The 27,959-nt window shown below is 31.9% G+C and overlaps 2 protein-coding genes across 3 annotated transcripts; one reads left to right on the top strand and one right to left on the bottom strand.

The window, feature by feature from the left end:
- The first annotated feature begins 106 nt into the window (after nucleotides 1–106).
- LOC130443006 (cathepsin B-like) lies at nucleotides 107–6,823 on the top strand. The gene is made up of 4 exons (XM_056777443.1): nucleotides 107–199; nucleotides 270–607; nucleotides 1,027–1,492; nucleotides 6,618–6,823. The coding sequence occupies exons 2-4, from the start codon at nucleotides 281–283 to the stop codon at nucleotides 6,821–6,823; spliced, it is 999 nt and encodes a 332-aa protein (XP_056633421.1). The 5' UTR covers nucleotides 107–199; nucleotides 270–280.
- On the bottom strand, nucleotides 6,808–27,953 carry LOC130443004 (probable ATP-dependent RNA helicase spindle-E). Of its 2 annotated transcripts, XM_056777442.1 has the most exons (21): nucleotides 27,830–27,953; nucleotides 27,190–27,371; nucleotides 26,998–27,135; nucleotides 26,516–26,941; nucleotides 26,293–26,469; nucleotides 25,861–26,239; nucleotides 23,623–23,789; nucleotides 23,382–23,552; nucleotides 23,156–23,318; nucleotides 19,618–19,745; nucleotides 19,341–19,547; nucleotides 18,840–19,264; nucleotides 15,597–15,780; nucleotides 15,318–15,527; nucleotides 15,028–15,243; nucleotides 12,155–12,292; nucleotides 11,164–11,441; nucleotides 10,816–11,089; nucleotides 10,053–10,174; nucleotides 9,763–9,981; nucleotides 6,808–7,103 (listed from the first exon to the last, which is right to left on the bottom strand). In XM_056777442.1, exons 2-21 carry the CDS (start codon nucleotides 27,220–27,222, stop codon nucleotides 6,950–6,952), a joined length of 4,209 nt encoding a protein of 1,402 aa, XP_056633420.1. In that variant the 5' UTR covers nucleotides 27,223–27,371; nucleotides 27,830–27,953; the 3' UTR covers nucleotides 6,808–6,949. The 2 variants fall into 2 exon arrangements, with proteins under 2 accessions (XP_056633420.1, XP_056633419.1); XM_056777441.1 differs by lacking the exon at nucleotides 27,830–27,953 and having other exon boundaries at nucleotides 27,190–27,633.
- Nucleotides 27,954–27,959: the final 6 nt, after the last annotated feature.

Genomic DNA, 27,959 nt, shown 5'->3' with positions numbered 1-27,959 from the left:
TTGTTGATAAAATTATTCCTTTGTTATAATCAGACGTTTTTTTATCAATTATTAAGCAATTTTTAATTTCGAGTGTTTTTTTCTAGGACGGTATATAAGGATAGATAATATTCAATGATAAATTATTTATCCTCGTCGATTCCTACTTAGTTTTCTTGTCTTGAAACTGATCCTGATCGGTAGATAGAAAAATTTAGTGGTAAGTACAAGTTAATACGATTTTATATCTACAGGGTGTATCGATATTTTTAAATTTTGTTTATATATAGAAATCGACGTGATGTTGAAAATATTCGTTTCCTTGTTGCTTTCGAGCAGCGTCTTTGGCGAAACCATAGATAAACTACACCCGCTTTCCATCGAATTCATCGACGCGATAAACAGACAACAGAATACGTGGAAAGCGGGGAAAAATTTCGACGAAAATACCCCGATGAGCGAAATTAAAAAATTAACGGGTAGTTTGAAATCGAACTTCAAATTACCAATCAAACACCATAAAACCGATGTGGAAATACCGGATTCGTTCGATTCCGCCGAACAGTGGCCCCAATGCAAAGACGTCATCGGTACAATAACCGACCAATCGGCTTGCGGTTCTTGTTGGGTGAGTATTCTATTTTTATAGTCCGTTCATACGTATATTCTTTTCCGTTCTAATCGACTTTTTATCTAAAATTTTATGGTCCGTTCATACAAATATACTTCATATGAATTTAGTCATTTTTTCAATTTTTTATAGTCCATTCGTACGTATATTCTTTTCCATTCTAATCGACTTTTTGTCCAAATTTTATATTCCGTTCATACAAATATACTTCATATGAATTTAGTCATTTTTTCAATTTCTTATAGTCCATTCGTACGTATATTATTTTCCATTCTAATCGACTTTTTATCCAAATTTTATGGTCCGTTCATACAAATATGCCTTATATGAATTCAGTCATTTTTTCATAGTCCATTCGTACGTATACATTTCAATTCTAATACTCTACAGATTGTCACATACTGTGTATGTTACAGGCGGTAGCCGCAGCTTCCGCTATGAGCGACAGGCGTTGTATTAAATCCAACGGGGAACTAAAAGTGCCGGTATCATCTGAGGACTTGTTGGCGTGTTGCAGTTTCTGCGGTTTAGGTTGCAACGGCGGTTTCTCTTCTATGGCTTGGTTGTATTGGAAGGCGGAGGGTATAGTTACTGGAGGGCTTTACAATTCCACCGACGGATGTAAATCGTATTCGATGTTGCCGTGCGAACATCACACCGTCGTCGGTCCCAGACCGCAATGTACCGATTACGATTTCAGTACACCGTCTTGTAACAAACGATGTGACAACAGCGCTTTGGTATATAATGACGAGCTCACTTTCGGCGATGGTTTTCCGTACACTTTAAACAACGCCGAAGATATTCAGAGAGAAATTTTGCAACACGGTCCTGTCGAAGCTACCTTTAACGTTTACGAAGATTTTCTGTCGTACAAATCAGGTATAGTCCATTCGTACGCAAATCTATAATTTTATTTATGTCGCATGCCGAGTATTCTATTTATATTTTTTTTAGTCCGTTCGTACATTTATCTATTATCATTAAGGAGAATTTGGTTTCTTTTGTTATAGTCCATTCGTACTCATATCAATTACTATTATCGAAGATTTTCTGAACTTTTTATAGTCTGTTCAACATTTTAACGGATAATTCATCCTTTTTTCATAGTCCGTTCATTTATTTTCATTATGTACGATTTCTTCAATTTTTTATAGTCCATTCTATCTTCATTTTATCAACTGTTTTCATTATTTTATCGAACGTTTTGATCATTTTTTATAGTCCGTTCGTTTATCATTGTTATTGTCAATTTTTCCAAATTTTTACAGTCCGTTCGTACATGAATTTTTCAACATTTTAACGAATAATTCATCCTTTTTCTATAGTCCGTTTGTACGTTCATTTATTTCTATTATCCTCAACTTTTTCAAATTGTTATAGTCCGTTCGTTCGAGCATTCTTTCATTATTTTATCGAACGTTTTGATCATTTTTTATAGTCCGTTCGTTTATCATTGTTATTGTCAATTTTTCCAAATTTTTATAGTCCGTTCGTACATGAATTTTTTAACATTATAATGGATAATTCATCCTATTTATATAGTCCGTTCGTACGTTCATTTATTTCTATTATCCTCAACTTTTTCAAATTGTTATAGTCCGTTCGTTCGAGCATTCTTTCATTATTTTATCGAACGTTTTGATCATTTTTTATAGTCCGTTCGTTTATCATTGTTATTGTCAATTTTTCCAAATTTTTATAGTCCGTTCGTACATGAATTTTTCAACATTTTAACGGATAATTCATCCTTTTTCTATAGTCCGTTCGTACGTTCATTTATTTCTATTATCCTCAACTTTTTCAAATTGTTATAGTCCGTTCGTTCGAGCATTCTTTCATTATTTTATCGAACGTTTTGATCATTTTTTATAGTCCGTTCGTTTATCATTGTTATTGTCAATTTTTCCAAATTTTTATAGTCCGTTCGTACATGAATTTTTCAACATTTTAACGAATAATTCATCCTTTTTCTATAGTCCGTTTGTACGTTCATTTATTTCTATTATCCTCAACTTTTTCAAATTGTTATAGTCCGTTCGTTCGAGCATTCTTTCATTATTTTATCGAACGTTTTGATCATTTTTTATAGTCCGTTCGTTTATCATTGTTATTGTCAATTTTTCCAAATTTTTATAGTCCGTTCGTACATGAATTTTTCAACATTTTAACGAATAATTCATCCTTTTTCTATAGTCCGTTTGTACGTTCATTTATTTCTATTATCCTCAACTTTTTCAAATTGTTATAGTCCGTTCGTTCGAGCATTCTTTCATTATTTTATCGAACGTTTTGATCATTTTTTATAGTCCGTTCGTTTATCATTGTTATTGTCAATTTTTCCAAATTTTTACAGTCCGTTCGTACATGAATTTTTCAACATTTTAACGAATAATTCATCCTTTTTCTATAGTCCGTTTGTACGTTCATTTATTTCTATTATCCTCAACTTTTTCAAATTGTTATAGTCCGTTCGTTCGAGCATTCTTTCATTATTTTATCGAACGTTTTGATCATTTTTTATAGTCCGTTCGTTTATCATTGTTATTGTCAATTTTTCCAAATTTTTATAGTCCGTTCGTACATGAATTTTTTAACATTATAATGGATAATTCATCCTATTTCTATAGTCCGTTCGTACGTTCATTTATTTCTATTATCCTCAACTTTTTCAAATTGTTATAGTCCGTTCGTTCGAGCATTCTTTCATTATTTTATCGAACGTTTTGATCATTTTTTATAGTCCGTTCGTTTATCATTGTTATTGTCAATTTTTCCAAATTTTTATAGTCCGTTCGTACATGAATTTTTCAACATTTTAACGGATAATTCATCCTTTTTCTATAGTCCGTTCGTACGTTCATTTATTTCTATTATCCTCAACTTTTTCAAATTGTTATAGTCCGTTCGTTCGAGCATTCTTTCATTATTTTATCGAACGTTTTGATCATTTTTTATAGTCCGTTCGTTTATCATTGTTATTGTCAATTTTTCCAAATTTTTATAGTCCGTTCGTACATGAATTTTTCAACATTTTAACGGATAATTCATCCTTTTTCTATAGTCCGTTCGTACGTTCATTTATTTCTATTATCCTCAACTTTTTCAAATTGTTATAGTCCGTTCGTTCGAGCATTCTTTCATTATTTTATCGAACGTTTTGATCATTTTTTATAGTCCGTTCGTTTATCATTGTTATTGTCAATTTTTCCAAATTTTTATAGTCCGTTCGTACATGAATTTTTCAACATTTTAACGGATAATTCATCCTTTTTCTATAGTCCGTTCGTACGTTCATTTATTTCTATTATCCTCAACTTTTTCAAATTGTTATAGTCCGTTCGTTCGAGCATTCTTTCATTATTTTATCGAACGTTTTGATCATTTTTTATAGTCCGTTCGTTTATCATTGTTATTGTCAATTTTTCCAAATTTTTATAGTCCGTTCGTACATGAATTTTTCAACATTTTAACGGATAATTCATCCTTTTTCTATAGTCCGTTCGTACGTTCATTTATTTCTATTATCCTCAACTTTTTCAAATTGTTATAGTCCGTTCGTACGTGCATTCTTTCATTATTTTATCGAACGTTTTGATCATTTTTTATAGTCCGTTCGTTTATCATTGTTATTGTCAATTTTTCCAAATTTTTATAGTCCGTTCGTACATGAATTTTTCAACATTTTAACGGATAATTCATCCTTTTTCTATAGTCCGTTTGTACGTTCATTTATTTCTATTATCCTCAACTTTTTCAAATTGTTATAGTCCGTTCGTTCGAGCATTCTTTCATTATTTTATCGAACGTTTTGATCATTTTTTATAGTCCGTTCGTTTATCATTGTTATTGTCAATTTTTCCAAATTTTTATAGTCCGTTCGTACATGAATTTTTCAACATTTTAACGGATAATTCATCCTTTTTCTATAGTCCGTTCGTACGTTCATTTATTTCTATTATCCTCAACTTTTTCAAATTGTTATAGTCCGTTCGTACGTGCTTTCTTTCATTTTTTTTTCGAACATTTTGATCATATTTTGCAGTTCGTTAATTTATCATTGTTATTATCAAATTTTCCAATTTTTTATAGTCCGTTCATACATGAATTTTTCAACATTTTAACGAATAATTCATCCTTTTTCTATAGTCCGTTCGTACGTTCATTTATTGCTATTATCCTCAACTTTTTCAAATTGTTATAGTCCGTTCGTACGTGCATTCTTTTATTATTTTATCGAACGCTTTGATCATTTTTTATAGTCCGTTCGTTTATCATTGTTATTGTCAATTTTTCCAAATTTTTATAGTCCGTTCGTACATGAATTTTTCAACATTTTAACGAATAATTCATCCTTTTTCTATAGTCCGTTCGTACGTTCATTTATTGCTATTATCCTCAACTTTTTCAAATTGTTATAGTCCGTTCGTACGTGCATTCTTTCATTATTTTATCGAACGTTTTGATCATTTTTTATAGTCCGTTCGTTTATCATTGTTATTGTCAATTTTTCCAAATTTTTATAGTCCGTTCGTACATGAATTTTTCAACATTTTAACGAATAATTCATCCTTTTTCTATAGTCCGTTCGTACGTTCATTTATTTCTATTATCCTCAACTTTTTCAAATTGTTATAGTCCGTTCGTACGTGCTTTCTTTCATTTTTTTTTCGAACATTTTGATCATATTTTGCAGTTCGTTAATTTATCATTGTTATTATCAAATTTTCCAATTTTTTATAGTCCGTTCGTACATGAATTTTTCAACATTTTAACGAATAATTCATCCTTTTTCTATAGTCCGTTCGTACGTTCATTTATTGCTATTATCCTCAACTTTTTCAAATTGTTATAGTCCGTTCGTACGTGCATTCTTTCATTATTTTATCGAACGTTTTGATCATTTTTTATAGTCCGTTCGTTTATCATTGTTATTGTCAATTTTTCCAAATTTTTATAGTCCGTTCGTACATGAATTTTTCAACATTTTAACGAATAATTCATCCTTTTTCTATAGTCCGTTCGTACGTTCATTTATTGCTATTATCCTCAACTTTTTCAAATTGTTATAGTCCGTTCGTACGTGCTTTCTTTCATTTTTTTTTCGAACATTTTGATCATATTTTGCAGTTCGTTAATTTATCATTGTTATTATCAAATTTTCCAATTTTTTATAGTCCGTTCGTACATGAATTTTTCAACATTTTAACGAATAATTCATCCTTTTTCTATAGTCCGTTCGTACGTTCATTTATTGCTATTATCCTCAACTTTTTCAAATTGTTATAGTCCGTTCGTACGTGCATTCTTTTATTATTTTATCGAACGCTTTGATCATTTTTTATAGTCCGTTCGTTTATCATTGTTATTGTCAATTTTTCCAAATTTTTATAGTCCGTTCGTACATGAATTTTTCAACATTTTAACGAATAATTCATCCTTTTTCTATAGTCCGTTCGTACGTTCATTTATTGCTATTATCCACAACTTTTTCAAATTGTTATAGTCCGTTCGTACGTGCATTCTTTTATTATTTTATCGAACGCTTTGATCATTTTTTATAGTCCGTTCGTTTATCATTGTTATTGTCAATTTTTCCAAATTTTTATAGTCCGTTCGTACATGAATTTTTCAACATTTTAACGGATAATTCATCCTTTTTCTATAGTCCGTTCGTACGTTCATTTATTTCTATTATCCTCAACTTTTTCAAATTGTTATAGTCCGTTCATTCGAGCTTTCTTTCATTGTTTTATCGAACATTTTGATCATATTTTGCAGTCCGTTCATTTATCATTGTTACTATCGATTTTTCCAAATTTTTATAGTCCATTCGTACATGAATTTTTGTCCATTCGTACGTAAATTTTTCATTATTATATGAAATATTTTCATTAGATTTTATAGTCCGTTCACATGTAAATCCGTTATTGTTATTATCTAATAATTTATTTGTAAGTTATAGTCCGTTCGTACGTCGATTTATCTCACGATTATTTGTTGTCAGGTGTATACAGTTATACCATGGGTAGTTTGATTGGAGGACACGCCGTAAGGATAGTGGGATGGGGTGTCGAAAACGACCTACCCTATTGGAAGGTGGCGAATTCATGGAATTACGATTGGGGCGAAGAGGGTTACTTCAAGATCGTTAGGGGTAGAAACGAAGTGGGTTTCGAAAGTGATATCAACGCCGGTCTAGCGAATATTTAAATTTTATTAACCAATAATTAAAAACAAAAATTATTTTCATGGTAAACGAAATACCAAAATTAAAAAAATCGAAAATTCGAAAATATTTTTCAAAACGAAATATATTATATATAATTAATTTTTTTTTTAATTTTCATTTTGTACCACCCCGTATGACTGTTCGTAGTATTCGGCGACGTTTTCTTTGTGTTCTTTGGTGATCAAATGAAGACGAATTTCGTGCAGAAAATTTAAAGTCGTTTTGCACAGAAAACATTCCGTTTCCGATACGGGGGTCATTCTGGAAAAACAAAAATATCATTGAATTCGATATTTATTGGTAATTATTTACGAAAATTCTAAAAATTCGATCGAAATTTACGAATCAATAATAACAGACCCTGTATACTTGTTGTAAAGGTGAAAAAAATTCGATTTTCATTAAGAAATGTTCAAAAATGTTTTCAAATTAATTGGAGACCCTGTATACTTGTTATAAGGATGAAAAAATTCGATTTTTACCAAGAAATGTTTAAAAATTTTTTCAAATTAATTGGAGACCCTGTATACTTGTTATAAGGATGAAAAAAAAATAGATTTTCATTAAGAAATGTTTGAATATGTTTTTAAATTAATTGGTGACCCTGTATACTTCTTGTAAGGATGAAAAAAAAACGATTTTCATTAAGAAATGTTTAAAAATGTTTTCAAATTAATTGGTGACCCTGTATACTTGTTGTAAGGATGAAAAAAATTCGATTCTCTTTGAAGTAAGTTTGTAAATAATTCCGAATTAATTATAGACACTGTATGATAACCAAAGTTCTCAAAAATATGGATTTCTATGGAAAAACGTTTCTAATTGGTTCCAAATTAATTGGAGACACTGTATACTATCTAAAAAGTGAAAAAAAACTGGATTTTCACCAAAAAAATGTCCCCAATCGAATCCAAGTTGATTATAGACACTGTATAATATACAGAGTGCTCAAAAAAAATTGTTAGTTAAAATATTTGCGAATAAAAAATTTAAAATGAATCCAAATTGATTACATACACCGTATTCTTCCCAGAGAGTGAGAAAAAATTGAATTTTGATTGAAAGCATGCCTCCAATCGAATCCAAGCTGATTATAGACACTGTATAATATACAGAGGGCTCAAAAAAAATTGTTAGTTAAAATATTCGCGAATAAAAAATTTAAAACGAATCCAAATTGATTACAGACACCATATTCTTTCTAGAGAGTGATTAAAAATTGAATTTTGATTGAAAACTTGTTCCCAATCGAATCCAAGTTGATTACAGACACTGCATAATATACAGAGTATTCAAAAAAAATTGTTAGTTAAAATATTTGCGAATAAAAAATTTAAAAGGAATCCCAATTGATTACAGACACCGTATTCTTTCTAGAGAGTGGAAAAAAATTGAATTTTGATTGAAAACATGTCCCCAATCGAATCCAAGTTGATTACAGACACTGCATAATATACAGAGTATTCAAAAAAAATTGTTAGTTAAAATATTTGCGAATAAAAAATTTAAAAGGAATCCCAATTGATTACAGACACCGTATTCTTTCTAGAGAGTGGAAAAAAATTGAATTTTGATTGAAAACATGTCCCCAATCGAATCCAAGCTGATTATAGACACTGTATAATATACAGAGGGCTCAAAAAAAATTGTTAGTTAAAATATTCGCGAATAAAAAGTTTAAAATGAATCCAAATTGATTACATACACCGTATTCTTTCTAGAGAGTGAGAAAAAATTGAATTTTGATTGGAAGCATGCCCCCAATCGAATCCAAGCTGATTATAGACACTGTATAATATACAGAGGGCTCAAAAAAAATTTTTAGTTAAAATATTCGCGAATAAAAAATTTAAAACGAATCCAAATTGATTACAGACACCATATTCTTTCTAGAGAGTGATTAAAAATTGAATTTTGATTGAAAACTTGTTCCCAATCGAATCCAAGTTGATTACAGACACTGCATAATATACAGAGTATTCAAAAAAAATTGTTAGTTAAAATATTTGCGAATAAAAAATTTAAAAGGAATCCCAATTGATTACAGACACCGTATTCTTTCTAGAGAGTGGAAAAAAATTGAATTTTGATTGAAAACATGTCCCCAATCGAATCCAAGCTGATTATAGACACTGTATAATATACAGAGGGCTCAAAAAAAATTGTTAGTTAAAATATTCGCGAATAAAAAGTTTAAAATGAATCCAAATTGATTACATACACCGTATTCTTTCTAGAGAGTGAGAAAAAATTGAATTTTGATTGGAAGCATGCCCCCAATCGAATCCAAGCTGATTATAGACACTGTATAATATACAGAGGGCTCAAAAAAAATTTTTAGTTAAAATATTCGCGAATAAAAAATTTAAAATGAATCCAAATTGATTACATACACCGTATTCTTTCTAGAGAGTGGAAAAAAATTGAATTTTGATTGAAAACTTGTTCCCAATCGAATCCAAGTTGATTATAGACACTGTATAATATACAGAGTGCTCAAAAAAAATTGTTAGTTAAAATATTTGCGAATAAAAAATTTAAAATGAATCCAAATTGATTACACACACTGTATTCTTTCTAGAGAGTGGAAAAAAATTGAATTTTGATTGAAAACATGTCCCCAATCGAATACAAATTGATTATAGACACTGTATAATATACAGGGTACTTAAAAAAATTGTTAGTTAAAATATTTGCGAACAAAAAATTTAAAACGAATCCAAATTGATTACAGACACCGTATTCTTTCTAGAGAGTGATTAAAAATTGAATTTTGATTGAAAGCATGTCCCCAATCGAATCCAAGTTGATCATAAACACTGTATAATATACAGAGGGCTCAAAACATTCTCAAATTCGACAAATAAATGAAGTTGAAAAAAATCCCGTTTTCATAAAAAATAAAAAAGATAAAACTCACCTCCTAGCCATAGATTCCAAATTATCCAAATTCTTACTAACATCCGCATTGTATTCCCCCGTATTATTCAATTTAACGAACCACAATAGGGGCCAAACGTCGTCGTTTTCGTTGGTGATGTTCGGCTTCAGTACCGTACTTTTGAAATTATTTTTACCCCATACGTTCCCGTATTTCACCATGGTACGTTCGATGGGTTTCCGATCGGCGTATATCAAACTTGAACAAAAAAAAAACCACAAAACAAAATGGCTACCGGAAACGATCATTTTCTTCGTCGTTTTACTCACTTGATCAGATCGGTTTTGAGGATTTTCTGTATTCTGAGCATCTCTCCTTGGGAGGAGATTCTATTGGAGATCTCAGACATTAATCTGATGCCTTGGTTCATCGAAAATCTCACTTTGTTAATCTATAATCGATTATAATCGATTAGATAGACGTATATCGATTGGTACCATCCGAATCGATTCGTCTGAACAAACGATACGGAAAAGACGGAAAATCGAGGTTAGGACGAGAAAGTAATTTCGAGGATTTCGCGAAAGCTTTTGACGAGGTTTGTAATCGAGTTAATCGATTAGATTGACTTGAATCGATTGGTAAGAGTCGAATCGACTCATGGAGGCTTGAACAAAAGTGGGTATATCGATAGAGAAATCTTTCGACGCCTAACCTCAAAATTTCCAAAATAAACTAATTAAAAACGGTTTTTCTCGTAATTTTGGCGCCAAAATAACTTCATATCGACTGCTACTGAACAAATTAGGTCCAATTGTAATCGATTTTTATCGTGAATGCGGACAAAATCACTTCATTTCGACACCTAACCTCAAAATTGTTTGTAAAACATCAAAATTTCCGACGAAACGTGTTTCATTGCAATTTTTGCGCCGAAATCATTTCATTTTGCGTCTTGACCTCAAATTTCGAATCAAACTGAAATAAAAAAACGAATTTTTCGATAGAATCTCGAGGAAAAAACGGTTTTTATTGTAGTTTTGGCGCCAAAATCATTTAACTTAATGAAAAAAACCCCATAAAAAAACTAACCATATTAATTTCGTCTTCGTTCAATTCCGTATCGAGATTCAACGTCAAATCGTGCGCCGAATAAAGGGATTTATTCGTAAAACGATCGCAACCCAAACCGCACAAAACGGCCGCCACCCTCCTACCGTCTTCCGTCAATTTCGCCTCCATCGTCGGACAAAACAACAGAGCCATCAACATCGGCAGACCCGGTATATTCGGCATCAAAGTCGTCTGTCTCAATCTCAATTTTTCCCCGTTCACCGTCTGCGACACGTAACCCGCCACCAACAACCTACAAACAAACAAACAAAACAAACGTCAATCGTCAACGGAAATTTCGCCCCCTCGGTAACTTTCTCGCGGTACCTCGTATGATATTCCTGCGGTTCGCTGTCCAAGAGAACGGTATTCACCGAAGTACCGTCGATATCGATGGTCTTGTTCTCCGAACTCCCGATGCAACCGTACATCTTCATTTCCAAAGGACTGTAAGGTCCTTTGAGGGTTATCGTCTTGAAATTCCTGCAGTGACCGTCGGGAGTTTCGAAATCCTCGTAATTTTCGATTTTGTCGAAGGCCAATCGGACCGCCTCCTTGCTCGGATTCTCCGATTGACATACTTGGAGACGTTTCTCGTGATCGGCCTAAAAAAATTATTAGAAAATGAGAAAATTTAAGAAAGTAATAGATTCGAATAGGAAGTTTACGAAAATATTCGATTAGAATCGATAAATTACGAAGGTAATCGATTCGAATCGAAGATTCAACAAAAAGAATCGATTCGAATCGAAGATTCAATAAAAAGAATCGATTCGAATCGATAAATTACGAAGGTAATCGATTCGAATCGAAGATTCAACAAAAAGAATCGATTCGAATCGAAAATTCAACGGAAATAATCGATTCCAATCGATAAATTACGAAGGTAATCGATTCGAATCGAAGATTCAACAAAAAGAATCGATTCGAATCGAAGATTCAATAAAAAGAATCGATTCGAATCGATAAATTACGAAGGTAATCGATTCGAATCGAAGATTCAACAAAAAGAATCGATTCGAATCGAAAATTCAACGGAAATAATCGATTCCAATCGATAAATTACGAAGGTAATCGATTCGAATCGAAGATTCAACAAAAAGAATCGATTCGAATCGATAAATTACGAAGGTAATCGATTCGAATCGAAGATTCAACAAAAAGAATCGATTCGAATCGAAAATTCAACGGAAATAATCGATTCGAATCGATAAATTATGAAGGTAATCGATTCGAATCGAAAATTTAACGAAAAGAATCGATTCGAATCGAATCGAAAGTTTACAATAGAATCCGATCGATTTAAACGATTACTCACCTTGGAGAGGAAACTTTCCGATGCCGGTTCGGCGTAACCGCGATCGATCATCAACTGATTAATGGATTTAACGTTGATAACTTTGGGATCGTGCCTATATAAATCCAAATGGACGACGTCGTTCACCACCGAATAGACCTGAAATAAAAATCGTTCAATTCGATAAAAAATCGATTATATCGTAGAAAAATCGACAGAATCGAAGATAATGGATGGGATCGAAAAAAAGGGGGCCAAATATTAATCGATATAAATCGATCAAATCGAAAGCAAAGCAATCGAATCGTATGAGAAATTGATCGAATTGAAAAAAAATCAACTGTATCGATAGAAAAAATCAATCAAATAGTATCAAGCAAAAAAATCGATTCAAATATTAATCGAGTAGAGCAAAAAACGATAAAACCAGCAAAAAATCGATAAAACCAGCAAAAAATCGATAAAACCGACAAAAAATCCATCGAATCGATGGAAAAAATTGGTGAAACCGAATCAAAAATCAATCGAATCGAATAAAATCGATGCAACCGACAAAAAATTGGTAAAATCGATAAAACCGACAGAAATCGATGGAAAAAATTGATGAAATCGAATCAAACAAAAATCGAATAAAAAATCAATAGAATCGAATCAAAAATAGATAAAACCGACAAAAAATTAACAAAACCGACAAAAAAATCGATCGAATCGATGGAAAAAATTGGTGAAATCGGATCAAAAATCAAACGAATCGATCAAAAATCGATGCAACTGACAAAAAATCGGTAATATCGACATAAAATTGTTGAAATCGATGGAAAAAATCAATCAAATCGAATCAAATATCAATCGAATAGAGAAAAAAATGGATAAAACCGACAAAAAATCGGTAAAATCGACATAAAATCGTTGAAACCGACAAAAATCGATCGAAAAAATTGATTGAATCAGATCAAAAATCAAACGAATCGATCAAAAATCGATGCAACCGACAAAAAACCGGTAATATCGACATAAAATCGTTGAAACCGACAAAAATCGATCGAATCGATGAAAAAATTTGTGAAACCGAAACAAAAATTAATCGAACCGAACAAAAATCGATGCAACCGACAAAAAATCAGTAAAATCGACAAAAAATTGTTGAAATCGACAAAAATAGATCGAATCCATTGAACAAATTGGTGAAACTGAATCAAAAATCAATCGAACCGAACTAAAAAACGGTAAAATCGACAAAAAATCGTTGAAGCCGACAAAAATCGATCAAATCGATGGAAAAAATTGATTGAATCAGATCAAAAATCAAACGAATCGATCAAAAATCGATGCAACCGACAAAAAATCGGTAATATCGACATAAAAACGTTGAAACTGACAAAAATCGATCGAATCGATGAAAAAAATTTGTGAAACCGAATCAAAAGTCAATCGAACCGAACAAAAATCGATGCAACCGACAAAAAATCGGCAAAATCGACAAAAAAGTGGTGAAACCGAATCAAAAATCAATCGAACCGAACTAAAAAACGGTAAAATCGACAAAAAATTGGTGAAAACGACTAAAAATCGACAAAAATAGATCGAATCGATGGAAAATATTGAAAAAATCGGATCAAAAATCAAACGAATCGATCAAAAATCGATGCAACCGACAAAAAATCGGTAATATCGACATAAAATTGTTGAAATCGATGGAAAAAATCAATCAAATCCAATCAAATATCAATCGAATAGAGAAAAAAATGGATAAAACCGACAAAAAATCGGTAAAATCGACATAAAATCGTTGAAACCGACAAAAATCGATCGAAAAAATTGATTGAATCAGATCAAAAATCAAACGAATCGATCAAAAATCGATGCAACCGACAAAAAATCGGTAAAATCGACAAAAAACTGTTGAAATCGACAAAAATAGATCGAATCCATTGAACAAATTGGTGAAACTGAATCAAAAATCAATCGAACCGGCCTAAAAAACGGTAAAATCGACAAAAAATCGTTGAAACCGACAAAAAATCGATCGAATCGATGAAAAAAATTTGTGAAACCGAATCAAAAGTCAATCGAACCGAACAAAAATCGATGCAACCGACAAAAAATCAGTAAAATCGACAAAAAATTGTTGAAATCGACAAAAATAGATCGAATCCATTGAACAAATTGGTGAAACTGAATCAAAAATCAATCGAACCGGACTAAAAAACGGTAAAATCGACAAAAAATCGTTGAAACCGACAAAAAATCGATCGAATCGATGAAAAAATTTGTGAAACCGAAACAAAAGTCAATCGAACCGAACAAAAATCGATGCAACCGACAAAAAATCAGTAAAATCGACAAAAAATTGTTGAAATCGACAAAAATAGATCGAATCCATTGAACAAATTGGTGAAACTGAATCAAAAATCAATCGAACCGAACAAAAATCGATGCAACCGACAAAAAATCGGCAAAATCGACAAAAAATTGGTGAAACCGAATCAAAAATCAATCGAACCGAACTAAAAAACGGTAAAATCGACAAAAAATTGGTGAAATCGACTAAAAATCGTTAAAATCGACAAAAATAGATCGAATCGATGGAAAATATTGAAGAAATCGAATCCAAAATAAAACGAATCGAACAATAATCGACAAAAAATCGTTGAAACTGGCAAAAATCAATCGAATCGATGGAAAAAATCGATTAAATAGACCTAACCAAAAAAATCGATTTAAATATTAATAGAGTAGAAGAAAAATAGATAAAACCTACGAATAATCAGTAAAATCGACCGAATCGATGGAAAAAATCGATCAAATCGAATTAAATATCAATCGAATTGATCGGTAAAATCGACAGAAGATCGTTGAAACCGTTGGAATCGATTTTTTTTTTCGCCGCTCACCTGTCCGTAAAGTAAAATATTACAAGTCTGTTCCTTCCAATAGCGGTTACTCTCCTCCGACCACACCCCCTTCGGATTAGTCTTCTTCGCCGGTTGTATACCTCTCAAGACGCACTCGACGCCCAACGGCGCCGTATCGCATTCCGCCCTATTCGGTAATAAATAAACGTCTTTCACCTTAACCTGTTGGATGTCACCGTAATCGATGAAAATCACCTGAAAAAAAAAAACCAAAACCAAAACGAAACGAAAATCGATTTTTCAATATAATCGATTATAATTCCACTCACGTGTACGAAATTCGATACGATCGATAAAACTCGACATCTGTAAAACAAATTATCTTCGAAATAACGCGCCGCGTATATTTTGCCGATTTTCAAAGTACCACCCGTAGCGACGACGGAATGCAAAACAGTTTTGTTCAATATCTCCTCCAATTTCGCCTGGTATATTTCGCTTTCGATGTGATTCACCCAAAAATGGCCGGCGTCGACGTGCTGGAGAGAAAAAAGAAAAAAAAATTCGTAAAAATCATTAAACGACCCCCGAAAAAACGACAAACTCACTTCGGTTATTTTGATGACGATCCATTGGACGTCGAGCGCCGGAATCGGCGAATAGGCGTCCACTGTAAAACAATTACGATCGTCAGACGTGGCAACGGCGGCGTTGGGGACATCTTCTAATCTTTGCAAAGTGGTTTTTCTTTTGAAACCGTTACTTTCCGCCCACGACCAGGCGTCGTTTACGCTGATAAAAGAAAATAAATAAACGAGACGTCGACATTTTTTTTTTTTTTTTTTCGATTAGTTTGTAATATTACCGGCTTTTGTACGTCGAAACTTATATTGACGTCCGTTGACAGCTTTATAAGGATACAATTATCGACTCGCCCTCGTATAATTAGTCGAAATCGAATGAGATGTTATTAAAATTATTGCAACACTTTAAAGTGAAAATAAAACGAAAATACAAAGAAAAATAAAGTGAAAAATTAAAGTAAATGACGGAAAATAAAGTGAAAAGGTGCGAATTGAAACAAAGTGAACAAGTGTGAAGTGAAGGGGCAAGAAACCAAGTGAAAAAGTGTGAGGTTAAGAAAAATAAAGTGAAAATGACTGGAGTGGATAAAAATAAGGTGAAAAGTGTGGAATGGAGAGGCAAGAAACAGAGTGATGAAAAACAAAATGAAAAAGTGCGAAGTTAAGAAAATTAAAGTGAAAAGATGTGAAGTGAAGAATAATAAGGTGAAAAGTGTGAAGTCAAGAGGCAAGAAACAAAGTGAAAAACGTGAAGTTAAGAAAAATAAGGAGGAAAAGTGCGAGATAACTATAAATAAGGTAAAAATGTGCGAACACCTGAAAAATAAAAGTGAAGAGAATTGAGGTGAAAAATAGTGTGAATTGAAGAAAAACAAAGTAAAAAGGTTTCGAGTGACTAAAAATGAAGTGCAAAAGTGCGATGTAAAGAAAAATATAGTAAAAAAGTGGGAAGTAAAGAAAAATTGAAGTGAAAAAGTGCGAAGTAAAGAAAAATAAAGTGAAAATTACTGGAGTGGATAAAAATAAAATAGTGGAAAGTAAAGAAAGAAAAATAAAGTGAAATAGTGAGAACTAAAGGAAAAAAAGTGAAAATGACTTGAGTGGATAAAAATAAAATAGTGGGAAGTAAAGAAAGAAAAATAAAGTGAAAAAGTGCGAAGTAAAGAAAAATAAAAGTGAAAAGTGCGAAGTAAAGAAAAATTAAAGTGAAAAAGTGCAAAGTAAAGAAAAATAAAGTGAAAATGACTGGAGTGGATAAAAATAAAATGAAAAAGTGGGAAATAAAGAAAAATTGAAGTGAAAAATTGCGAAGTAAAGAAAAATAAAGTGAAAAAGTGCGAAGTAAAGAAAAATTTAGTGAAAAAGTGCGAAGTAAAGAAAAATTGAAGTTAAAAAGTGCGAAGTAAAGAAAAATAAAGGGAAAATGACTGGAGTGGATAAAAATAAAATGAAAAAGTGGGATATAAAGAAAAATTAAAGTGAAAAAGTACAAAGTAAAGAAAAATTAAGTGAAAAAGTGCGAAGTAAAGAAAAATAAAATGAAAAAGTGCGAAGTAAAGGAAAATTTAAGTGAAAAAGTGCGTAGTAAAGGAAAATAAAGTGAAAAAGTGGAAAGTGAAGAAAAATAAGGTGGAAAGGTTTCGATTGACTAAAAATTCAAGTGAAAAAGTGCGAAGTAAAGAAAAATTAAAGTGAAAAAGTGCAAAGTAAAGAAAAATAAAGTGAAAATGACTGGAGTGGATAAAAATAAAATGAAAAAGTGGGAAATAAAGAAAAATTGAAGTGAAAAATTGCGAAGTAAAGAAAAATAAAGTGAAAAAGTGCGAAGTAAAGAAAAATTAAGTGAAAAAGTGCGAAGTAAAGAAAAAAAAAAAGAAAAAGTGCGAAGTAAAGGAAAATTTAAGTGAAAAAGTGCGTAGTAAAGGAAAATAAAGTGAAAAAGTGGAAAGTGAAGAAAAATAAGGTGGAAAGGTTTCGATTGACTAAAAATTCAAGTGAAAAAGTGCGAAGTAAAGAAAAATTAAAGTGAAAAAGTGCAAAGTAAAGAAAAATAAAGTGAAAATGACTGGAGTGGATAAAAATAAAATGAAAAAGTGGGAAATAAAGAAAAATTAAAGTGAAAAAGTACAAAGTAAAGAAAAATTAAGTGAAAAAGTGCGAAGTAAAGAAAAATAAAATGAAAAAGTGGAAAGTGAAGAAAAATAAGGTGGAAAGGTTTCGATTGACTAAAAATTCAAGTGAAAAAGTGCGAAGTAAAGAAAAATTGAAGTTAAAAAGTGCGAAGTAAAGAAAAATAAAGGGAAAATGACTGGAGTGGATAAAAATAAAATGAAAAAGTGGGATATAAAGAAAAATTAAAGTGAAAAAGTACAAAGTAAAGAAAAATTAAGTGAAAAAGTGCGAAGTAAAGAAAAATAAAATGAAAAAGTGCGAAGTAAAGGAAAATTTAAGTGAAAAAGTGCGTAGTAAAGGAAAATAAAGTGAAAAAGTGGAAAGTGAAGAAAAATAAGGTGGAAAGGTTTCGATTGACTAAAAATTCAAGTGAAAAAGTGCGAAGTAAAGAAAAATTGAAGTTAAAAAGTGCGAAGTAAAGAAAAATAAAGGGAAAATGACTGGAGTGGATAAAAATAAAATGAAAAAGTGGGATATAAAGAAAAATTAAAGTGAAAAAGTACAAAGTAAAGAAAAATTAAGTGAAAAAGTGCGAAGTAAAGAAAAATAAAATGAAAAAGTGCGAAGTAAAGGAAAATTTAAGTGAAAAAGTGCGAAGTAAAGGAAAATTTAAGTGAAAAAGTGGAAAGTGAAGAAAAATAAGGTGGAAAGGTTTCGATTGACTAAAAATTCAAGTGAAAAAGTGCGAAGTAAAGAAAAATTAAAGTGAAAAAGTGCAAAGTAAAGAAAAATAAAGTGAAAATGACTGGAGTGGATAAAAATAAAATGAAAAAGTGGGAAATAAAGAAAAATTGAAGTGAAAAATTGCGAAGTAAAGAAAAATAAAGTGAAAAAGTGCGAAGTAAAGAAAAATTTAGTGAAAAAGTGCGAAGTAAAGAAAAATTGAAGTGAAAAAGTGCGAAGTAAAAAAAAATAAAGGGAAAATGACTGGAGTGGATAAAAATAAAATGAAAAAGTGGGAAATAAAGAAAAATTAAAGTGAAAAAGTACGAAGTAAAGAAAAATAAAATGAAAAAGTGCGTAGTAAAGGAAAATAAAGTGAAAAAGTGGGAATTGAAGAAAAATAAAAAAATTAAACGAACAAATTCGACTTACTTCAACAAATTCAATTTGAAATGATACTGCAACTGCCTCTTCCTGACCGCCTCGTAAACCTCCTTCGGTATACGACCCGGTATCGTATCCGTCAACATCTGTCGACCGTTTATCGAAACAGAAATTTGTTCTGCGACGTTCTTGTTATTGTAACATTTGAATTCGACGTAAATTTTCGAACTACCGTCGAATCCAACCGACATATTCGATTCGGTTTCCTTTTCGTTTCGAAACAATTTCTTTATATCTCTTATATAGAGGGGACCCGGTTGACCGGGATCCATGCCGGACAGATAAACCGTCCGAAACGGATTACGACCGCCGACCGTTTTCACCGCATCCTTTTCCTCCGACGATCCTCCCTCGCCGGCGGTATTCGGTTCCTTCACGTAGAAATTCGGATAGAAAGCGCCGGCGGTGATGATCTGCGAAACGAAAACGAAAACGAAAAAAAAAAAAAATTATAGAGAAACGTCAAATTTGACGGTTCGAATGACGTACTTTCAGTATCAGTGGTTTTTCGTCGTGTCTCAATTGGATCTGCCTGTCGATTTGTCGTATATTGAGAAAATCGAGTCTCTGTTTGATTTCGTTGACCAACATGTGCCATTCCCTGAGGCCTTTGAGGCTGACGAGGTTCATGGCGCACCAACGGTTCTCTTTTTGTATACTATCGAAGTGGTTGTCTCGTTTGTAGGCCTGCCAAACCTGCGGGAGGGGGGACACAGTGAAAGCAATTCGATCGATTCAGTCCGATTCGGTTAATTTTCGAACTCACCTGGTATAGATTGAGCAGGGCGATGAGATCGCTGAAGGAACCGTCGGCCCAGAGCAGTAGTTTCCTGTAGGCGTTGAATCGCTGTTGGAACGGTATGGAAAAGATGTTTTGTATCGAACAACCGGCGGCTGTAATACGAAAAACGATATTGGAAAGTAGAGTAGTTCGAATGTACCGCGTATTTTTCGCGTTTCTGTGAAGTTACGTCGCTGTTCGATTATCCAGTCTGTAGACGAATCGAATCGACAAAGTGTCGATTCGATTTTGATCGTTTTGAACCGCTTCAGTACGAGATTCTTCTATTTATTTCACGTTACTTCGTTTCAGTACACTTTTCTTCCGTTTTTTTTTACTTCCATTACATTTCTCTTTGTTCTTCTGCATTTTTTTCATTTGTTTTCAATCTTCTTCTATTTTTCTTCATTTTAAAATCATTTTCTCTACATTTTTTTCACTCCTTTTAGTTTTTCTTCACTTCATTCTACTTTTATTTAGTTTAGTTCACGATTTTTTAAATTTTCCTCCATTCAATTCACTTTCCTTCCAATTTTCTTCGCTTCAAATCACTTTTATCCGCGTGGGTTCACTTTTCATCGTTACACTACACTTTTTTCGCTTTTCTTTTAATTTTTTTCTCTCCAATTCACATTTTCTTAGATGCACCATTTTTTTCTTCACTTTTTCCACTTTTCTCCACTTCTCCATTTCCAATACACTTCTCTTCGCTTGTCTTCCAATGTTTTCCCTTCCAATTCATTTTTTCCTCGCTGGACTACTTTTTTCTTCAATTCAATACACTTTTCTTCGCTTTTTTTGTTTTCTCCACTTCATATCCATTTTCTTTCAATTTTTTCCCTTCCAATTTACTTTTTCCTCTCTGGACTATTTTCTTCTTCGCATTTTTTTTATTTTCTTCACTTCAATATAGTTTTCTTCACTTCGTTAAATTTTCTTTCAATTTTTTGCCTCTAATTCACTTTTCTTCGCATTTTTCTTCCTTTAAATACACTTTTCTTCAATTATTTTCGCTTTTCTTTCAATTTTTTCCCTCCAACTCACTTTCTCATCGCTGCACTACTTTTTTCTTCAAGACTTTTGGCTTTTCTTCACTTCAATACACTTTTCTTCTTTCCACTTGCCTCTTCTCCACTTCTTTTCGCTTTTCTTTCATTTTTCTACACTTGAGTTCACTTTTCTTCCTTTCTTTTGGCTTTTCTTTCAATTTTTTTACCTCCAATTCACTTTTTCTTCACTAATTTTGACTTTTCTCCAATCTAGTACACTTTTCTTCGTTCCACTACAATTTTCTTCACTTCTTTTCGCTTTTCTTTTAATTTTCTAGTTTAAATTCACTTTTTTCCTTTCGAATTTACTTTCCTCCACTTTTTTTCGTTTCTCGTTCAATTCTCTTAGCTACAATTCACTTTTCTCCACTACTTTTAGCTTTGCTTCACTTAATTCCACTTTTCTTCAAATTTTCTTCGTTGCACTAGTTTTTTCTGTTCTTCTTTTGGCTTTATTTCACTTCATTTATTTCACCCTTCTTTAGCCACTTTCTTTCATTTTCCTTCTATTCATTTCACTTTTATTGATTTCAGTTCATATTTTTTCACTTTATTCCACTTTTATTCACTTCAGTTCACAGTTTTCACTTTATTTTACATTTCTTTGACCAATTTCTCCACTTTATTTTACTATTCTCCAATTCATTTCACTTTTATGCACTTTGGTTCATATTTTTTCACTTTTATTCACTTCAGTTCATATTTTTTCACTTTATTCCACTTTTATTCACTTCAGTTCACAGTTTTCACTTTATTTTACATTTCTTTGACCAATTTCTCCACTTTATTTTACTATTCTCCAATTCATTTCACTTTTATTCACTTTGGTTCATATTTTTTCACTTTTATTCACTTCAGTTCATATTTTTTCACTTTATTCCACTTTTATTTACTTCAGTTCACAGTTTTCACTTTATTTTACATTTCTTTGACCAATTTCTCCACTTTATTTTATTGTTCTCCAATTCATTTCACTTTTATTCACTTTGGTTCATATTTTTTCACTTTTATTCACTTCAGTTCATATTTTTTCACTTTATTCCACTTTTATTCACTTCAGTTCACAGTTTTCACTTTATTTTACATTTCTTTGACCAATTTCTCCACTTTATTTTACTATTCTCCAATTCATTTCACTTTTATGCACTTTGGTTCATATTTTTTCACTTTTATTCACTTCAGTTCATATTTTTTCACTTTATTCCACTTTTATTCACTTCAGTTCACAGTTTTCACTTTATTTTACATTTCTTTTACCAATTTCTCCACTTTATTTTATTGTTCTCCAATTCATTTCACTTTTATTCACTTTGGTTCATATTTTTTCACTTTTATTCACTTCAGTTCATATTTTTTCACTTTATTCCACTTTTATTCACTTCAGTTCACAGTTTTCACTTTATTTTACATTTCTTTGACCAATTTCTCCACTTTATTTTACTATTCTCCAATTCATTTCACTTTTATGCACTTTGGTTCATATTTTTTCACTTTTATTCACTTCAGTTCATATTTTTTCACTTTATTCCACTTTTATTCACTTCAGTTCACAGTTTTCACTTTATTTTACATTTCTTTGACCAATTTCTCCACTTTATTTTACTATTCTCCAATTCATTTCACTTTTATTCACTTTGGTTCATATTTTTTCACTTTTATTCACTTCAGTTCATATTTTTTCACTTTATTCCACTTTTATTCACTTCAGTTCACAGTTTTCACTTTATTTTACATTTCTTTGACCAATTTCTCCACTTTATTTTATTGTTCTCCAATTCATTTCACTTTTATTCACTTTGGTTCATATCTTTTCACTTTATTCCACTTTTATTCACATCAGTTCATATTTTTCACTTTATTTCACATTTCTTCGATCAATTTCTCCACTTTATTTCACTGTTCTCCAATTAATTACACATTTATTCACTTTAGTTCATATTTTTTCACATTTATTCACTTCGGTTCATATTTTTTCACTTTTATTCACAGTTTTCACTTTATTTCACTTCTCAGTTTCTCCACATTATTTTACAGTTTTTGAATTTATCTCATTTTAATTCATTTCAGCTCATATTTTTTCACTTTATTCCACTTTTATTCACATCAGTTCATATTTTTCACTTTTTTTCGCATTTCTTCGATCAATTTTTCCACTTTATTTCACTGTTTTCCAATTTATTCCAATTTTATCCACTTCAGTTCATATCTTTTCACTTTATTCCACTTCTTCTACCAACATCACTGTTATCCACCAAGTTTTTTCACTTCATTGCACTTTTCTTCACTTATTTTCACTTCAGTATAATTTTTTTTCACTTCATTCGACTTTTATTCACTTTCTATCAATTTAGTTCACATTTAATTCACTTTAACTGTCGTTTACTTCACTTTACTGCACTTTATTTCAATTTATACGTTGTTAAGACGTTCCGGAAACTGTGAAAATGTTAAAAATCGAAATATCAGACACTCACCCATTATTATGGTCTCGTCTAGACAACTAAACAGATAACCGAGTACTATGAGTTTGGATAAATGTATATCGATGGGTAGGGACGCCATAACCGTACCCAAAAACGTAACATCCCCATCGGAACCAGTATATTTCCCATTACAAGTCGGTAATAAACCCCCGCTCTGAAAGAAAAAGCGAAAAAAAATCAAAATCGACGTTAACGACGAAAAAATTCGAAAATTTACCTCCTTCAAACTGAGAATCGTCATTTTGATGTTCTTCAGATTGGGGGGATTCAGGGACAACGCTAAAATTTGTTGGGGGGTGTCGTTTAGGTTGAGCATTTTAGCTTGAAGTACAACCCTTTCGAGAGGGGCTCGCAATATCTCCGGGATACTTTTCGATGGCATTTTGATCTGAAATATCGATAAAATGACTGGTGAATCGATTTTTCGGAGGTAAGGGGGGGATGGTGGTTTCGCTTACGTTGTAAAAACTGTTGGGTACTAAACGGTAAACTCTACCGTTGCCTATTCTACCGACTCTACCGGCCCTTTGGTCGCAACTTACGTGCGACGCCCATTCGAGTTTGAGACTCGAATATTTCGTTATCGGATCGACGGTCATTACTTTCGTCATACAGAAATCGATTACTGGAATTAGACGAATCGATTTTTAGATATTTCGATTATGAAAAAAAAATGTGTGGGTTTGATTATATCGTGTTTCTATCGAGACTCGCCCTGTATTAGATTCGAGGAATATTAGAAAAATCGTTTTTTTTTTGGTTTGATTTTGATAATTTGGTTGTTTTACAGGGTGAGGCTTCGAAAAATAACGTTTAAAACTTGTCTTCATTCATTTGACTAACCCTGTATCAGATTTGAGAGATATTATGAAAAAGTTTTAAAAATTCTTTTGTTTTTCTATGGATTCTGATAATTATTGTAAAAGTACAGATGAAATCCTTCACTTTACAGGGTGGTTCGTTGAAAATAAATGAAAAATTGTAGTTTTATTGAGAATCGCCCTGTATTAGATTTAATGATTATTATAACAAACTGACTTTTTCTAATTTCGACAATTTTTTTGAAAGCATGGTCGAAACCTATTGTTTTACAGGGTGATGCATCGAAAAATAACTTTGAATAATTGTATTTACTCATTTGACTCGCCCTGTATTAGTTTTTTGAAATGTTATGAAAATATTTGATAAAATCGATTGAAATTTTGACAATTTTTGTAAAAGTATGACTGCGATCGATGATTTTACAGGGTGAATCATTAAAAATAAGCGAGAGTTTTTTTCATTTTGGCTCTCCCTGTATTACATTGTAGGAATATTTGAAAAATCATTTTTTTGGTTTGAATTTCGACAATTTTTGTAAAAGTGTGATTGCAATCGATGATTTTACAGGGTGAATCATTAAAAATAAGCGAGATTTTTTTTTCATTTTGGCTCTCCCTGTATTACATTGTAGGAATATTTAAAAAATCGTTTTTTTTATTCGAATTTCGACAATTTTTATAAAAGTATAACTGCAATCGATGATTAAAAATAAGCGAGATTTTTTTTTCATTTTGGCTCTCCCTGTATTACATTGTAGGAATATTTGAAAAATCATTTTTTTGATTTGAATTTCGACAATTTTTGTAAAAGTATGATTGCAATCGATGATTTTACAGGGTGAATCATTAAAAATAAGCGAGATTTTTTTTCATTTTGGCTCTCCCTGTATTACATTGTAGGAATATTTGAAAAATCATTTTTTTGGTTTGAATTTCGACAATTTTTGTAAAAGTGTGATTGCAATCGATGATTTTACAGGGTGAATCATTAAAAATAAGCGAGAGTTTTTTTCATTTTGGCTCTCCCTGTATTACATTGTAGGAATATTTGAAAAATCATTTTTTTGGTTTGAATTTCGACAATTTTTGTAAAAGTATGATTGCAATCGATGATTTTACAGGGTGAATCATTAAAAATAAGCGAGAATTTCTTTTCATTTTGGCTCGCCCCGTATTAGATATAAGAAATATTCGAAAAAAATAGAGTTTTCGATAATTACTGAATTCATGACTTCAAATTTTGTACACGTATATTATTATACAGGATGTTGATTTTGTACAAAGATTTTCGGTTATTATAACTTTTTAAACACGCTGTATAACACATTAAAAATTCACATTGTATAGTATGGCGATAATTGCATAGGAACAAACATAAAAACAGTCAAAACTTTTTTTGTTTCTAAATGGCAAAAACTCATAGTTAACTGATACAGGGTGGCTCATTATTACTATATTGGGCCATCCTGTATAGTATAAAGATTATTACAAACATATTCATAACGGTAAAATCCAACCATAAACTCATACAGGGCGATTTTTTAGCTACTAAATAGCAAAAATTAATAGTAAACTGGTACAGGGTGGCTCATTTTTAATATATTGGCCCACCTTGTATAGTATAACGATAATCACACACAAATGCATTCAAAAATTCTAAAAAAAACTCGCTTTAAACTTATACATGGTGATTTTTTTGGTACTAAATAATAAAAACTCGGTAAACTAATACAGGGTGGCTTAATATTACTAAATTGTACAGAAAACGATAGAAATTCACTATAAAAATTCATACAGGGAGGTTCATTATTACTATAATGGGTGTAAACTTGTACAATATAGCTATTATTACACTTAAAACGGGTAAAAACTCACCGTAATAAGAATCCGGGACTGTAATGGAACTTTCCGCTATATTTGTGGACAGAATAACCTTCCTGAACCCGGGTTTGGCTGGCAAAAACGCCTTAGTCAATTCATCGTTGGGCAAAGAAGAATGTAACGGTATCAAATCCCATCTAATAGGCATGGCAACTTTCCCATCTTTCACCATATCGTCGTAATACTGCCTCAACAATTTATCAGCTTCCTCTATTTCGTGAATACCCGGCAAAAATACCAAAACGCTCCCGATTATCGGTTCATTGGTTACTGGATCCACGGCGTCCAGTTTATCGATAATAGCTACAAGAAAAGTGAAAACTTTCCATAAACTTTCCGAGATTTCCGGTTTATCGATTTCGAAATGGGGAATCTGCAAAAAACACTGTTAGCCCTACGAAATTTTTCTTATTTCGGCGCCCTAACCGTTGTACGGGTGGATTCGAAAGCCGTTTGAAGCGATTCCAAATAGAACGTCGTTTTCGTGTAGGTATTTTGCTTGGTAACGTAAATAATCGGCGCCGGAACCGCTTCTCCTTCAATATAAGAGCGGAAATAATAAGCAAAATCCTCGGCTTCGATGGTAGCCGACATTAAAATCACCTAAAACGGAAAATTAGCTCCCCAACGGTAAGATATCAATATTTACCTTCGTCCTAGGGGAATTGGTGAACAAAAACCTCCGTATAATCAACAATAAGAAATCCAATTCTTGATTCCTTTCGTGGATCTCGTCTATGATGATATGAGTGTATTGATGCAATGATTTTGCTTGTATTATCTTCTGTAATAACACTCCGGTCGTCATGTATGTTAAAATACACTCCGGGGATGTTCTTTTCTCCAAACCGACCTGGTAACCGCAAACTGTCCCCAACGACCAACCACGTTCTTCACAAACTCGCTTAGTGACGTTAATAGTCGCTATTCGCCTCGGTTGAGTAACTGCTATGTTACAATACTCGTTTCTCTCCCTGTATTCATCTAATATATATTGCGGTACTTGAGTAGTTTTACCGCACCCTGTAGGACCTTGTATCACCAAAACGTTGTTAATTTCCGAAATATGAAGGATCTGGATTAATAAAAAAGGTGAACAGCCTGGGGATTTGTGAAATGGTAAAAACTCACCTTTTCACGGAAAGAATCGATCGGTAATTCTTTTTTTAGGAAAGATTTGTTGAAATTGTAGTGCGTGTAAATGTTTAAAGGATTGTTCTTGTAATCAATACCGTCTATTCCTTCAACATCGGACAGTGTATCTGGTAGCTAGGCGAGAAAAATAATATTTCTAATGTAAAATAAAGTTTTTGTTATACTTACCGGGTTAACAGTCATACCGGCGTATGTCTGCATTTCGTCGGTAACGAATTTTTGTTCGTAATTTTCGCAATCGGCGTCGTCTTCTTCGTCTTCATCGCTCGTACTAAATTCATCGTGTATATTTGGTGCTACGGCTCCGTTAACTTGACCGGTCGGAACTACCGGTTTTCGTTTAAAATCCGCTAGTAGTTTATTCATTATAGTCGTTTTAATATAAAATCCGATGTGGTAAAAAAAATACAATAACAAATTTTATTATGAAAAAAAGTGATGTAGTATCATAATTACACGAATAAACGTGTCGTAACTAAACAATAATATCCTACATATCACGTATCAACACTTGTTTACTTAAAAATAACAATATTCTTAATAATATGAAAACACCAAACTAACCACCTCAATTTGAATGTTTAGTATAAAGAATAAAATTATTGACAAATGACAAATGACAGGTATTAGGCTTGTTCCAATACGAGCGTATCACCGGGCGCAAATATGTTTCTAATATGCTATATTCACATTTTAACTAGTAATTGGAGTTCTAATTGACATGTCGTTTGGGTCATTTGTACTTTATTTGTTTAAAAATGATAATTTAATCGATTATATATTCTAAAAGATCGTTTTTAGAACGTACCTTACGTTCTTCCTGATGATCTGTTTTGAATCTTGATTCTTTTCTATTAAAGTCAGTTCAAAATAACATGTAAAAATTAACGTTTTCATCTACTCAACATTTTGATAAACAAGGAGATGGAAACGTCAAT

This window comes from Diorhabda sublineata, chromosome 4, assembly GCF_026230105.1.
Source record: "Diorhabda sublineata isolate icDioSubl1.1 chromosome 4, icDioSubl1.1, whole genome shotgun sequence".
NCBI classification, from domain to species: Eukaryota; Metazoa; Arthropoda; class Insecta; order Coleoptera; family Chrysomelidae; genus Diorhabda; species Diorhabda sublineata.
The sequence above is the reverse complement of the archived record's forward strand: the minus strand, read 5'-3'. Positions and strand labels throughout refer to the sequence as shown.

Bases quoted from the DNA above. Each gene is read 5' to 3' on its own strand.
- LOC130443004 (XM_056777441.1), bottom strand. From the start codon at position 27,387: ATGAATAAACTACTAGCGGATTTTAAACGAAAACCGGTAGTTCCGACC. The intron at 26,942-26,997 runs GTGAGTTTTTAC...TTATTAATCCAG, and splicing joins TCGATTCTTTCCGTGAAAAG to ATCCTTCATATTTCGGAAAT. The intron at 10,175-10,815 runs GTTAGTTTTTTT...AATCGATTATAG, and splicing joins ACGAAGACGAAATTAATATG to ATTAACAAAGTGAGATTTTC.
- LOC130443006 (XM_056777443.1), top strand. From the start codon at position 281: ATGTTGAAAATATTCGTTTCCTTGTTGCTTTCGAGCAGCGTCTTTGGC. The intron at 608-1,026 runs GTGAGTATTCTA...TGTATGTTACAG, and splicing joins CGGCTTGCGGTTCTTGTTGG to GCGGTAGCCGCAGCTTCCGC. The intron at 1,493-6,617 runs GTATAGTCCATT...ATTTGTTGTCAG, and splicing joins TTTTCTGTCGTACAAATCAG to GTGTATACAGTTATACCATG.